The 15,346-nt window shown below is 45.1% G+C and overlaps 1 protein-coding gene across 1 annotated transcript in view; it reads left to right on the top strand.

Annotated features, from left to right (window-relative positions):
• Positions 1-351: 351 nt before the first annotated feature.
• The window catches only part of LOC310773934 (sodium/potassium-transporting ATPase subunit alpha-1-like), a 61,800-nt gene continuing 46,805 nt past the window's right edge, over positions 352-15,346 (top strand). Inside the window, exon 1 of the mRNA XM_083633941.1 lies at positions 352-506. Coding sequence (XP_083490067.1) covers positions 495-506 — 12 coding nt within the window. The 5' untranslated portion in view covers positions 352-494. The remainder of the gene's footprint in view (positions 507-15,346) is intronic.

Here is a 15,346-nt window from a genome sequence, read left to right as displayed (position 1 = left end):
TTAGTCGAGAAAATAATCGACAGATTAATTGATCATGAAAATAATTGATAGATTAATCGATAATTTTTGCAGCCCTAAAAATTGACTATAGGATGGATTACCATAGTTCTTTCTTCAGTGAACATCCCAGCATCCATGGTGAATAATGTGTGTGCTCTGTGTGTGTGTTGCATGGCGAGATGAAAAAAAGAAAAGAAACAGCAATAACGACGCCCCGCCCCCATCCGTGGGGTTACCATGGCAAACGGCTGTGACGTCACAATGGAAGGAACGCGTCTATAAGTATTGGAGGGTCTTCCGCGGCGGCTCGCAAGCTCGGCTGCGTGTCCTGGAGGAGTGACACGTGTGAAACAAGAAATCCGACAAAATAAGGGCACATCCAGGAGTGCTTTTATTGTTTTAAAGCATTTTGGTGTTTGTATAATTGTACATACTTTTAAAGTGGATTTTGTTTTCATTTTTTTTACTTGAACTGGGAAGATTTTCAAGCAAACATGGGCAGAGGAGTGAGTATTACATTTATTTTTCTCTGACTGGTAAATGTTCCTAAACTTGTTGTTATGATCGGTGGGTGGAGGAATATGTGGGATGAAAGTTTACCATTCAAACAAGTGGTTTTCTACATCGATGTTGTCTCTGCGGTGAGGGAGGAGGGGGGTCACATGTGTGTTAAGATCAAGATAACCAGCCTCTTTCTCTCAAAATGCCTGCTGCTGTGTGAAAGTAGTTTGGGTCTACTTCCGCGTTTTAACCCCCAGACCCACAACACACCAACCTTTTATCAAGCTTTGCCAGAGAAAGTAACTAAAGAATCATCTTCCATCTTCTTCTCGCAAAAGATGCTTCAAACAGCGATCGGTGTCCGGTTACATAACGGGATGTTTCCAAACGCTTTGATCGGCTGTCAAACTTTGTTACTTTGTAAATGGTAGTTTCAGTTACAATCTTGCGGATGTGCAAATATAACCGTTTGAACTGAAATGAAACCATGTGAACGGCTGTTCATTTTTAATGGTGTGAAAGCGTTATTTGAGTGTAAAACGAAGGAGAAAACACTCTTCACACGCATGCAGTCTGTTACTTTTGTTAAAACATGATGCATATGATTGACAGTTTCCACCATCGATCATTTGTGGAAGAGACGTTTTTATTCCCTGGCTCTTTCCACTCAACTTTGTGCAGGGTTGATGTTTTAGAATATTTTGTTTTTTTTAATGTGGGCTAGTAGTAGACTTTTCTTTCCTTTCCGAAAACGTTGTATTGGTCACTGTGGGAGGGCTATGTCAGAAAGTCCAACCCATTTTTTGTTGGGAGAATTTGAGCACAGGCTAGGGATAGGTAAATAGGATAGGTATAGACTAGGGATGTAGTGGAGGATAACCCCATCTAAACTCAACAAACCCAGCTTTTCTTGAAGTAACAGTTAGATATAGAGTCCACCCACTTTCAAGGCTGACTTAAGTGCGTATGATGCAAATTCAGTATAATCTCAAAAATGGCATCAGACTGAAACAATATAGGCTGTTTTAGTGATTTGTGTTTATATTGGTGGCTGTTAGATTAGATTTGCCGCCTTTTTATTCACCACAACATCACAAGGCTTGGATATTATACCGAGCATGACATGAATAATAATATTTTGTGTAGACTGCGCTGCAGGCTTCTCTCTCTCTCTCTCTCTCTCTCTCTCTCTCCCTTTGCAGGGTCTTGAGCAATAGCTATCTTGTATGCATTGACAGCTGTTGTATGGTCCATACATTCATGTGCATGTCAACATGTCTTCCAATATTAATATAGAAGACTACCATTCATCATTTCCACTGACCATATGACTCTATCGGATGACTGTATTATTGAGGCTGTCATGTCAAAATAATTGTGATTTTAAACTATATATTTTTTAGGAATGACAGGCATGTTATTTCCCCTAAACATTTAACTATATTTTATGCAATATCAGAAGAGTCGCCACACCCTGCCATGCTGCACAAATAGAAACACTCATTATGGATTCAGCCTACAAGAGATGGAGGGATGGATGGAGACAGGGAGAGAGAGAGAGAGAGAGAGAGAGAGAGAGAGAGAGAGAGAGAAAGCTGGCGGGAGATCATTCAGGCTCGCTTCCTTCCTCCTTTTCTTCATCATGCTCATATACAATTGCCCCTTCTCTTGCTCTCTCTCTCTCTCTCTCTCTCTCTCCTCCTTGGCTGCTGGCATAATTTCTTTTTGCCATAAGTGTTGAAAGCCATGCCCTGCCCCCGTCCATCTCACCCCTGCCCTGCATATCCCCTCTCTCTCCCTCTCTCCTAACCCCCCCCCCCCCCGCTCCTCCTCTCCTCTCCTCTCCTCTTCTCTCCTTCTGCACTCTTTTGCATCTTCTCCAATACATGTCACTCCTGCCACAGATGGATAGCTGCTAGACTTGGAAGAGATAATCATTCCTGCAGTGAGGAGAGAGAGAGCGAGAAAAGAGAGAGAGAGAGAGAGAGCGAGAAAAGAGAGAGAGAGAGAGAGAGAGCGAGAGCGCATTGAGGGGGAGGAGAGGAGGATGCTGTTTTTGTCTTTTTTCAGGAATCAGATAGAGAAGAAAGAGGCACCAGTTGCCGCATTGCGAGAGGAGAGGCAGAGGGGTGGAGGGAGGGAGGGAGGGGGGGGGGGGATGGGTGGGGCTGAAAACAGAGAAATAAAGTTGGTGTTTTTCTCCCCCAAATGCAGCATCCATCGTTATATTGATACAATAGCAGTAAAATAAATGATAATTTGGAAAGGATAGGTCCTCAGGTGTCAAAATGAAACTCTTTTATATCCTGGATTCATCTAGAGCTGATTGAATAATGATATTTGGGTTTGTGTTGTTTTTCCGCAATAGATATAATTTAGGCATAGAGCTTATCAAATATGACACATCAGCTGATTTGGAAGGCAAGACCGAGTGCAGTAATACGGCAGAGATAATAGTGCAAGGTAAAGTCAGTTGAGTATTTCAGAATCTTACCTGGCTCGTCCACTTCAGCCAACAACAAAATTTTTTTATATTGAATCCCAAAACTGAAGCGACAGAACACATTTTTGAAGAAGCATTCATAGACTGACCATGAATGCACCCTTTAGATAATGCCGTCAAGTTGACTTTCAGATGATGGCTGTTTTCAAATTGTATTATTTTAGGCTGTATATTTCTTGTTGAAGATGTTGTAAGTTGTGATCATTCTAGTGATAAAGAGTAGTGCTTCCTAAAGCAGGTCGCACTTGAAAATGAGATCCAGGTCTCAAGGTGATTCACCTGTATAAATAAAGGTTAAATAAAAATAATAATAAAAAGCACAAGACTTGGAGGATGTACAAGGATGGCTATTGAAATTGAGAATTTCAGTATGATCTCTTCACACATGCCGTTATGAAATCAATCAATACTAAACCAACAAAGGCAACAAAAAGACTCCAGTATGGGGATCCAGTATGGATCCATGGGGCCAAATCTCATCAAATTGGAGGGTCTATTCAAGCTGTTGGTCGATCAATAATTCCAAAGTTGACACAGTTCCTTGTCTGAAGGCTTGAAAGAGGTTCATTGACAGCTGTGGCAGAGTCAGACCCAATACATAGACAACAATTTGGAGGCATTGATGATGGGCAGTGGAGCACGGTCCAACATTAACTTTTTGGCTCATCTGCCTTGACGGGTAACCAGAGACAATTTACCAGGCACAAATATGTTTTACTGGACATAAGACGGCACGATGCATTATTATTATTGGAAAACGGCGTCCTCCATGATGGTTCTCTTCGTCTTTATGTTTTAGTTTTTGTGGCTTTAACACCGGGAATGTTTCTAAACATTTTGTAGAAAGCACAAAATATTAGTACGCTGCTGCCTGCTTGTTTTGATTCAGCACTGCTTTGATCAAATCAAATGTCGGGATAGGTACGGTGGACAGCGAGGGGTAGGGCTGCGCAATATAGCCCCAAAAATTATCCATATAAAATATTTCCTATCAGTTGTATCGATAATTATTGATATTTTTAAATACCTATCTTTAAGAAAGACGACAAAAGAAAAAAGGTTAAATTGAACCAGCTTATTTATCAAGGCACACATGTAATCATTTTAATGTTAACATAATTAAAAGACACGCTCCATTATCAAGGGACATATCGATATATATTGAAGTATTTTCTTATTGTATTGATGAATTGTCTATGGCCGATATATATTGCTATTGATTTATTGCCCAGCCCTAGAGAGGGTCACATTAGTCTCAGCCGGTCTAAGCACATAATAAACTATGCTGTGATTCTGAATTATTTACCAGTCAGCTGGTGAGTGACCTCATTCTTTTGAATCTGCCAAACTCAAAATTTACCTGCGTTTGGCGCTTGGCGGGTGTTCATTTTGGACCCTGAGCCAATAAATGGCAACCAAGGTGTTTATTTTAAAGGCCACAGATGGCAACACTGTTGCTTTCAGACCATGTCCAACTTGCTTCTCCCCAACTGTAGTGTGGACTCAACCCTGTTCTTTTTCACTTGTCATTCCACACCTTAAACTAAGCTAGCAGGGAGGCCTCTCTCTCTCTCCCTCCCTCTGTGTCTCTCTCTCCCTCCCTCTGTGTCTCTCTCTCTCCATCTTTTTTCCAGCGTTGCTTCCCTTCCTTGCATCCATTCAGCCAGGCTCTGCTTCCCTCTTCCATTCTCTTTCCCCAATCCCCTGTGCCTCTCTTCCTGTGCTCCCCATCTCTCTCTCTCGCTCTCCATCTCTCTCCCCCCCCTCTCTCTCCATCTCTCTTCCTCTCTCTCCTTCTCTCTCTGTCTCTCCATCTCTCTCCCTCTCTCTCTCTCTCCATCTCTCTCGCTCTCTCTCTCTCTCCATCTCTCTCTCTCTCCCTCTCTCTCTCTCCATCTCTCTCGCTCTCTCTCTCTCCATCTCTCTCTCTCTTCTTCTATCTCTCTCTCTCCATCTCTCTCCCTCCCTCTCTCTCTCTCTTTCTCTCCATCTCTCTTCCCCTCTCTCTCTCTCTCTCTCTCTCTCTCCGAGGATTTAACATTCTTTCCGCTTGGCAGTCATTGTGTATTAACTGGGGCTTTTGTCACACGCCACCCCATCCCTGTGACAGAACACAGCGTACTCTTTCTCCGTCTCTCTCTCTCTCTCTCTCTCTCTCTCTCTCTCTCTCTCTCTCTCCCTCACTCCATCTTGGACTCACTTTCTCTCATTGTTCACACCCTCTTGCCTCTTTTCTCTCCATCTTTTCCCCTCTTATATTGGTCCTGTCTCATGCTCTGTCGCTCTCTGTTATCCCTGCCTTGCTATCTTTCTCTCTATCCTTCCCCCCCCCTCTCTCTCTCTCTCTCCTCCCTGCTTTTCTTTCTGACTCCCTCTCTCTCTTTCTCTCATTCGTTCACATGCCAGCGCTCTCTCTCTCTCTCTTGCCCGCTGTCTCTGCCTCTGTTTGGTTAAGCAGCTTGTGCCGTGCGATCTGTTTTCTGTGGCGAGTCTTTGAACTTTCACTGTGCGCTCGTTGCTCAGCAGAAGTGGAGCGCCCGCGTAAAGAAAACAAGCTCCAGTGTCCTCCTTCCCTTCCCTTCCCTCCTCAGTGCTTTTCCTCTCCTCTCCTCAGGTTTGCTCTCCGGCCCTGTTTGTCTAAAACGAGGAACTCGTAAAAAAACATTTCCATTCCAAGCAGACATGGCCGAGTCCAGGCCAACGTCTTGTCCTGTCATTTAGTAATATTCCTTCCCCTGAGAGTCCCAATATGGCTCATGTAAAGTGAAGAATGTCACATTTCAGCAGAGCGAGTCATGGCTGCCTTGATGTCACAACAGTGGAGTCAGTAGAGTCATGGCTGCCTTGATGTCACAACAGTGGAGTCAGTAGAGTCATGGCTGCCTTGATGTCACAACAGTGGAGTCAGTAGAGTCATGGCTGCCTTGATGTCACAACAGTGGAGTCAGTAGAGTCATGGCTGCCTTGATGTCACAACTGTGGAGTAAGTAGAGTCATGGCTGCCTTGATGTCACAACAGTGGAGTCAGTAGAGTCATCATGGCTGCCTTGATGTCACAACTGTGTAGTCAGTAGAGTCATCATGGCTGCCTTGATGTCACAACAGTGGAGTTAGTAGAGTCATGGCTGCCTTGATGTCACAACAGTGGAGTCAGTAGAGTCATGGCTGCCTTGATGTCACAACAGTGGAGTCAGTAGAGTCATCATGGCTGCCTTGATGTCACAACAGTGGAGTTAGTAGAGTCATGGCTGCCTTGATGTCACAACAGTGGAGTCAGTAGAGTCATGGCTGCCTTGATGTCACAACAGTGGAGTCAGTAGAGTCATGGCTGCCTTGATGTCACAACAGTGGAGTCAGTAGAGTCATGGCTGCCTTGATGTCACAACAGTGGAGTCAGTAGAGTCATGGCTGCCTTGATGTCACAACGGTGGAGTCAGTAGAGTCATCATGGCTGCCTTGATGTCACAACAGTGGAGTTAGTAGAGGCATGGCTGCCTTGATGTCACAACTGTGTAGTCAGTAGAGTCATGGCTGCCTTGATGTCACAACAGTGGAGTCAGTAGAGTCATGGCTGCCTTGATGTCACAACTGTGTAGTCAGTAGAGTCATCATGGCTGCCTTGATGTCACAACAGTGGAGTCAGTAGAGTCATGGCTGCCTTGATGTCACAACTGTGGAGTCAGTAGAGTCATCATGGCTGCCTTGATGTCACAACAGTGGAGTCAGTAGAGTCATGGCTGCCTTGATGTCACAACAGTGGAGTTAGTAGAGTCATGGCTGCCTTGATGTCACAACAGTGGAGTCAGTAGAGTCATGGCTGCCTTGATGTCACAACAGTGGAGTCAGTAGAGTCATCATGGCTGCCTTGATGTCACAACAGTGGAGTCAGTAGAGTCATGGCTGCCTTGATGTCACCACAGTGGAGTTAGTAGAGTCATGGCTGCCTTGATGTCACAACAGTGGAGTCAGTAGAGTTATGGCTGCCTTGATGTCACAACAGTGGAGTCAGTAGAGTCATGGCTGCCTTGATGTCACAACAGTGGAGTCAGTAGAGTCATGGCTGCCTTGATGTCACAACTGTGGAGTCAGTAGAGTCATCATGGCTGCCTTGATGTCACAACAGTGGAGTCAGTAGAGTCATGGCTGCCTTTATGTCACAACAGTGGAGTTAGTAGAGTCATGGCTGCCTTGATGTCACAACAGTGGAGTTAGTAGAGTCATGGCTGCCTTGATGTCACAACAGTGGAGTCAGTAGAGTCATGGCTGCCTTGATGTCACAACAGTGGAGTCAGTAGAGTCATGGCTGCCTTGATGTCACAACAGTGGAGTCAGTAGAGTCATGGCTGCCTTGATGTCACAACAGTGGAGTCAGTAGAGTCATGGCTGCCTTGATGTCACAACAGTGGAGTTAGTAGAGTCATGGCTGCCTTGATGTCACAACAGTGGAGTTAGTAGAGTCATGGCTGCCTTGATGTCACAACAGTGGAGTCAGTAGAGTCATCATGGCTGCCTTGATGTCACAACAGTGGAGTCAGTAGAGTTATGGCTGCCTTGATGTCACAACTGTGTAGTCAGTAGAGTCATGGCTGCCTTGATGTCACAACTGTGGAGTCAGTAGAGTCATGGCTGCCTTGATGTCACCACAGTGGAGTTAGTAGAGTCATGGCTGCCTTGATGTCACAACAGTGGAGTCAGTAGAGTCATGGCTGCCTTGATGTCACAACAGTGGAGTCAGTAGAGTCATGGCTGCCTTGATGTCACCACAGTGGAGTTAGTAGAGTCATGGCTGCCTTGATGTCACAACAGTGGAGTCAGTAGAGTCATGGCTGCCTTGATGTCACCACAGTGGAGTTAGTAGAGTCATGGCTGCCTTGATGTCACAACAGTGGAGTCAGTAGAGTTATGGCTGCCTTGATGTCACAACAGTGGAGTCAGTAGAGTCATGGCTGCCTTGATGTCACAACAGTGGAGTCAGTAGAGTCATGGCTGCCTTGATGTCACAACTGTGGAGTCAGTAGAGTCATGGCTGCCTTGATGTCACAACAGTGGAGTCAGTAGAGTCATGGCTGCCTTGATGTCACAACAGTGGAGTCAGTAGAGTCATGGCTGCCTTGATGTCACAACAGTGGAGTCAGTAGAGTCATGGCTGCCTTGATGTCACAACAGTGGAGTCAGTAGAGTCATGGCTGCCTTGATGTCACAACAGTGGAGTCAGTAGCACCTGAGGGGAGCAGTATCAACACTTAGAAAAATCACAGGGACATTTTCACTGATTCGTCACAAGAAGAAACCACAAAGTGTTTTGAATATTTGATAGAAATACATGTGAAACAGGTCCAGCAGTCATCATCACCCCCCCCCCCCCCCCCCCCCCCCACACACACACACACACACTTGGGGGTAATGATGAAACTTCTAGCAGCGTGTGTGTTGGAGGCGTGGCCAGGGCAGGAAGTAAAGAGAGCCGGTTGATTGACTGATTCATTGAGATATTCACCGTTTTGAATACAACTGACACCTTGCAATATGGTTGAAGGCTTGCTAACAAAATGGTAACACTTCTATTTATGAGAAATTACAGCATTTTAGTTGGTTTTACCAAATGGATATGGGGTAATTTGGAATGAAACTCTTCCGATACCTGATCAAATAGATACTTGGCTCTCAAACCTTTGAAAAGAATTTGAATGCGGCCTGATCTGTGTGTTTGTGCATGCGGGCTGTGTGTGTGTGTGTGTGTGTGTGTGTGTGTGTGTGTGTGTGTGTGTGTGTGTGTGCGTGCGGGCTCTGTGTGTTAGCAGCATATTATAAGCAGGCTCTGTGTGTTAGCAGCATATTATAAGCAGGGAGACCAGCCTTCAGGCAAAGGCCCACATTCAACCCTGTGACAACAAGCATCTGTCCTGCTGAAGTGTCCCTGGGCAAGGCACTTCCCTGGACAGGGCAAAGTGAAGAGAGCATTTTGCGATGGGGATCAGTATGTAAACGACAGCAATATGAAATGGTTCCTTTGAAGCCTCTTAATAAAAACCCCAAGGAAATCCATAACACTATTCATTTCATTTTGTGAATTGTCCATTTGAGAGTTAGTTTCCTGTTGTAATCTGCTCAGCGAGGACAGTAAGATTGTATCATTCATTAGTTCAGTAAGTGGGTGAAGAGATTTCCATTGACTCCCATGTTATTTTTTACAGTGAGTAGTCACTGATGTGGCTGACTATGTCTGGTGGTCAGTGAACAGTCTCCACATATGGGAGTCATGATGGCAATGGCAACTCTCCATGATGGTAAAATAATAGGCCTAATACATTTGGAGTTGGCAAAGTGACAGTGACAGTTTGTGAATTCTTCCTTTGAGTGGTGAATGCACTAGTGGAAAACCCTGCGTTCCCCTTTTCACCCAGCAGCCATGGAGTGCCTGCTTTCACCCAGCAGCCATGGAGTGCCTGCTTTCACCCAGCAGCCATGGAGTGCCTGCCACGTTCCAAACAAGGAAAGGCATTGATTCATTCATCAGCTTTTGTTCTGTTTCGGGAACGCTGAAAGTCGCTCCGGACGTGGTGGGAGTGTTAAACACGGACCCACGTAAATTAACACACCGCTTTTCTCTCTTCAAACAGAAAGGGATCGTTAAGAGGAAATGAAGGAAGGAAGGAGGACGGAGAGAAACGTGTGGGAGCAAGGAGGGAGAGAGGGAGAGAGAGAGACTAAGGGAAGGAATGGAGAGAGAGGGGAAGGGACGGGGGGGGGGGCTTAAACATGTGACTGTCCATTCACATATCTCAAGAGGTGTGGCAACGGTCACCGGTAGCAACCGACCAAAGTCCCAGAAGTGTGTGTGTGTGTGTGTGTGTGTGTGTGTGTGTGTGTGCGCGTGTGTGCGTGCGTGCGTGCGTGTGTGTGAGCATGGTTGAATGGGCAGCTTGTGTATTTGGCAAAAGACCCAGGCACTGGGAATGACTGTTCATAGGAATTCGAGTCTGCCTGTGAAATGTGTGTGTGTGTGTGTGTGTGTGTGTTTGCGTGCGTGCGTGTGTGTGTGCTTTAAAATATGCGGCCGCTTGACCGAACGCTCTCATCTGATGTTTGTTTGAGCCATAGGACGTCGTCGTTCTCTCAGGCGAGAGAGCGAGAGAGCGAGAGAGAGGGAGAGAGAGAGAGAGAGGGAGAGAGAGAGAGAGAGAGAGAGAGAGAGAGAGGGAGGCCTCTTCTGTTCAGAAACTCTTGGTTGAGTTGCATTCAGCTAAATTCAGATTACATGACGATACCCCTCAGCAAGCCCTCTGCGATAGTTTTTGGAGTTCACCGATGCCAACAACCCCCCAGATCAACAACCCCCCCCAGATCAACAACCCCCCAGATCAACAACCCCCCCAGATCAACAACCCCCCAGATCAACAACCCCCCCAGATCAACAACCCCCCCAGATCAACAACCCCCCAGATCAACAACCCCCCCAGATCAACAACCCCCCAGATCAACAACCCCCCCAGATCAACAACCCCCCCAGATCAACAACCCCCCAGATCAACAACCCCCCCAGATCAACAACCTCCCAGATCAACAACCCCCCCAGATCAACAACCCCCCAGATCAACAACCCCCCCAGATCAGAGGCAAATTGCCGTTGGCTCGCCGCTATCAAATCGGCGCTCGATTGCTCTGTTTGAAGTCTGTCCACAGACTCGCCAATGAGTCACCAACACCTGACAGATATCTGTTAGCAGGCTAAATATCTGCTGGTGTCAGGAGAGACATCAATGTGCTTCAGCCAATGAGAGCACAAGACACGGGGTGACTTTCCTCCAGGCAACTGGTCTGAGGAGCTAAGACGGAGAAATTGGCCTTTCTACCAAATTGGTGCAAAATGCTGTCCCACAAGGAACAAACTACCCTTAGATGTTTGTTTACTAAGATCATTGTATCTATTGAAACCCACAATAATATTTGAGATAGTAGGAAACTTAATAACGCTGACTTTGAACCAATTGTGTAGAATGGCCCATATATGTTGTGCGAGGGTGTGTGTGTATAAAGCCGTTACAGTGCAGACCTGTGTGAGACTGTGTTTGTCGACTCGTCGGGGATTCTCCTGGTGAAATATCTTGTAATGTGTCGCAGTTTAGTCAAGTGAAAACCACAATGACTTTAACACTCGCCATTACAAGACAGCAAGTTGTATAATCTGAAAAGAACAGCGTTCTGACAACTTTGACCACTGGGTAGTGTCCGTCCAGCTTCTCGCCTGTTCGTTCAAAATGTGTTCACTTATGAGAGACGGAACACGTTTTGAATGAACGAGCGAGAAGCTGTTCAAGTGCACTTGTCTCTCACTCCTTCTAGCACACATCCTCGGGTTGGTTCTCTCTCTCTCTCTCTCTCTCTGTTCTTCAAATGCAGACCCTAGCTCGCTCTCTCCTCCCATTCTCAACCGAAATCCAATTACCCGTCATTCAGTTTCCTGATCTCCGCTGAGGGTTGCCAGAGTAGGCGCCTCTGCTGCAGCCTGTAGAGAAGGTTCCCACGCACTGTTCCACTGCTCCAGGGCCCATTCACTCACACTTAAAGGGATAGGCCAACTTTTTGGGAGATTCACCTATTTGCCATATCGCCCATATATAAACAAGATAAACAATGCCTTTGTCGTCACTCTCCGCGCAGTATGCTGTGAGGTACAGCCGTTCACTTAGTTAGATTGGAGTAAACGGTACAGCCGTTCAAGTCACCAAAAACACACATTCTAACAGCGCCAAAAAGCTCTATGTACATGTTGTGACTTGTGTGTACGCACTACGCACACTTTTCAGCTAATATGGTCTCAATGATGGACCTTCATACTTCACCTCATAGTCGATGCTATCAAAGCGATCTAAGTGACCTGTAAATATGGTGTTTTGGTGAAGATTCAATATTACTCTCCTGAAAATACACCTTTCATCTTCTTTGTGGGTGTTTGACTCATTGTAATTCAGTAGAGTTCATGCTTTGCCCACCTTATTTTCCCATGACATCACTGAATATGGCGTTCCAGTGTGTAATCTGCAGTAAGAATGTGATTCGTTTTAGCTAAGCCCTGTAGCTTTATTGAGCATTTCCAGGACAGACATAAGCTATTTTGAAGGGTCGTTTCTTCTGGGACTAAAACAAAGTTGCCCACGTGTCGATGGTCTTAACAGTCACATGAAACCATTTCTCAGCCTTTTTCTGTGTTTGATAGACCTTTGTAAAAGTGCTACAAAGGGCCATTGTTCTGGGCCCAGTTTTGTGTGTGTGTGTGTGTGTGTGTGTGTGTGTCTGTCTGTCAGTGAGAGATTCCACACCAGTTTGTTAGTCACTATGTTGTCGTGTTTGGTTTTCAGAGCAGCAAGACTGATAGATTCTCTTTAGTGCATCCTGCCATTTCTCCGTTCAGTTGGTCTTTCTATCTGCAGATCTATTCCTCCTGACATCCATTTCTTCTTTGATCACTGTCTTTGTGTGCATTTCCTCCCTTATTTCCCAAATCATGGCTGATTGTTTTGTTGATCTTGAACTAGGGCTGCACGATATGAGGAAAAGCTGCGATGTGCGATAACACTGTTCAATATTGCGATGACGATATGACCTGCGATAAATAAAAGCTATAAACAAAAATATTAATGGGTAGGGGTGCTCCGATCCGGCTAAGCCACGATCCGATCCGATTCCGATTCCTGGGGTCACGATCCGATTCCAGAATCGATTCTCGATTCCAACGATTCTCGATTCCAGAATCTAGAATCGATTCTCAATTATGTAGTTTTATATTGCAATAACACACAAAGGTAAATCTAAGACAAAAAATGACAAATGTATTAACACATTGACTGCCAGCCGTTTTTTTTTGCTGTAGGTAGCTTCTGCCAGGCCATTTTTTGAGGATTCTGGCTCATTTTAAAAGAGCCGAGGATTCTTTTCTGCTTGGAGTTTGTGAACACAAAGTTCAGAAAAGTACTAATAGAATGTGTGCTTTCTCTGTCTAAAAGAGTTAGTTTGTAGAGTTAGTAGTTATGTAGATATTAGCCGTTGAGTACAGCATGGTTTCAGCTGTCTGAGAGTGAAAGCTGAGATAATCGCAGTTTTGTGAAATTCAATCAAACAGGCAGAACAGTCACTTTAACCATTTATTTTTGGCATCAGTGAGAGATCAGACATCCAAACAATATAGTTCCGAACGCCCTCTCCTTCAACTCCTCCCTCCGTGGGCGTGTCTAGTGGCTTTCAGCCTGCGTTTGTCACAAGCGAGTGGTCTGCTGCTGCTGCTGCTGCAGCGAGTTCGAGCAGCCTCCCTCCCTGGCAGCGAGTTTGAGCAGCCTCCCTCCCTGGCAGCGAGTGTGGATAGGTCTTGGGTTTGAGAGCCCCGATGAAGCCCCGTGCGACTCTAGGCTTATGCAAATTTGCAATCCCCCGTGTGCTGCTGCTGGCGCGGCCCGAGAGCGGCGAGTCTGGTGACTGATGACTGTAAAATCGGCAAGCCATTTCCTTGAGAATGGAGGAAGCAGCCGCGGGAGGCGGCTGCTTTTGGTTGACTTTCTCTCTGTCGGGAGGGCACCGTCGCCACCTAGCTGGTCGGTAAAATAGATTATACACATTCAATACTTCCAATATCTCCATAGGAGACGCGGGGGGCATTGATCCACGTAGCACCGTCAAAAAAAAAAAATCGATTTTTTTTACGTATTAATACGTCAATGGCAGTGAACCGCTGGATTTTTTTTGACGTATATATACGTCAGTGGCAGTCAACGTGTTAATGCTGAACTTCAAATTCAACTTCTGAAGTATTACAGTGAGGGCCTAAATTCATTTTGCAATATGAGTGTGTTAATTTAAGCATACGTATCAGTAAGTGGCACGGGATTCTCAAAGCCTGTGTTGAGGGTCATACGAACAAAAATGCACTCTTGAAGCTAAAAGAAATCCAAAACCAACAAGTTAGTTATTTACATTTTTACTTCAATGTAGAACAGTCATTTCTTACACATGAGATTACTTTTAGCCTTTTAGTCATAACGATTATTGAAAGCTATTCCATATTCCAGACTGAAATGTTATAACAGAAGTGGAGTATTGGCCAGAATGACATGAACATTTGGACACTTATTCAGCCGGTATCTTGCATGTTGCGTTCAGGTGCACTGTAATTTTTTTTTTTTTTTTTTTTTTTGCGATAACACGTGACTTTTGCGATGTGTTCATTGCGCATTTTCATATCGCGATGACGATGAAAATACGATAAATCCCAGACCTATCTTGAACTCTAGTCTGAATAGTCTGTCTGATTGAAAATGCCACATGATACCGCCTGCTACACAGTGACAAGATAGTGTAAAGCTGCTGTTAGTCTGACCAGATGATGTCCTGATAATGTGATATTTTGATATTTATCATTCAACAAATCAGACAAAGTGCTTGCTGGTGTGGTTTGCTTTCATATTTGAGATAAATGGATACTGTCTGCTATGGTAGAATGTAGCTTCAGTGAGGAATACTAATATAATGACATAATGTCCCCACATGGCAGTGCAGCCTATACTCTGCCTCTACCATCCTGCATTTAATACTAATAATAATGACATAATGTCCCCACATGGCAGTTCAGCCTATACTCTGCCTCTACCATCCTGCATTTAATACTAATATAATGACATAATGTCCCCACATGGCAGTGCAGCCTATACTCTGCCTCTACCATCCTGCATTTAGAAACATGTGACCCCCCCACCGACGGCCTTTTAGCCAATTGGCATGAACATAAACCTTTACAGACCCAATTTCAGCCTCCTAGGCCCAAAACTGTGGCCGCCAAAGGGTGGTGAACCTTTTGTGGACCGACCGACCAAGCAACCAACCGACAGAGTGACTTCTGGAGCTGCTGGTCGCAGCTAAAAATAAGACTTGATTGTCAGTAGAAAGTCAAAGCTACTGCAGCCAATCCAATGCAGAGAGAGAGAGAGAGTCAGATGAAGACGGAAAAGTTTGTCCCGCGTGTAAACATGGAGACGGCTCAGTCGGACATCTTGACATCTTGACATCTTTTCCAATACGCTTAAGGAAATGTCAAGTGCAGAGTGCACACACCAGGGACGGCCGGCTGTTTTCACAAGTAAACAACTGTGCAGTGTAACATAGTAAACAACTGTGCAGTGTAACATAGTAAACAAGTAAACAACTGTGCAGTGTAACATAGTAAACAAGTAAACAACTGTGCAGTGTAACATAGTAAACAAGTAAACAAATGTGCAGTGTAACATAGTAAACAAGTAAACAACTGTGCAGTGTAACATAGTAAACAAGTAAACAACTGTGCAGTGTAACATAGTA

This window comes from Poromitra crassiceps (genome assembly GCF_964638095.1).
Source record: "Poromitra crassiceps genome assembly, chromosome: 3".
NCBI lineage: Eukaryota > Metazoa > Chordata > Actinopteri > Beryciformes > Melamphaidae > Poromitra > Poromitra crassiceps.
Note: the sequence above shows the minus strand (reverse complement) of the source record. Positions and strands in the feature narration are given on the sequence as shown.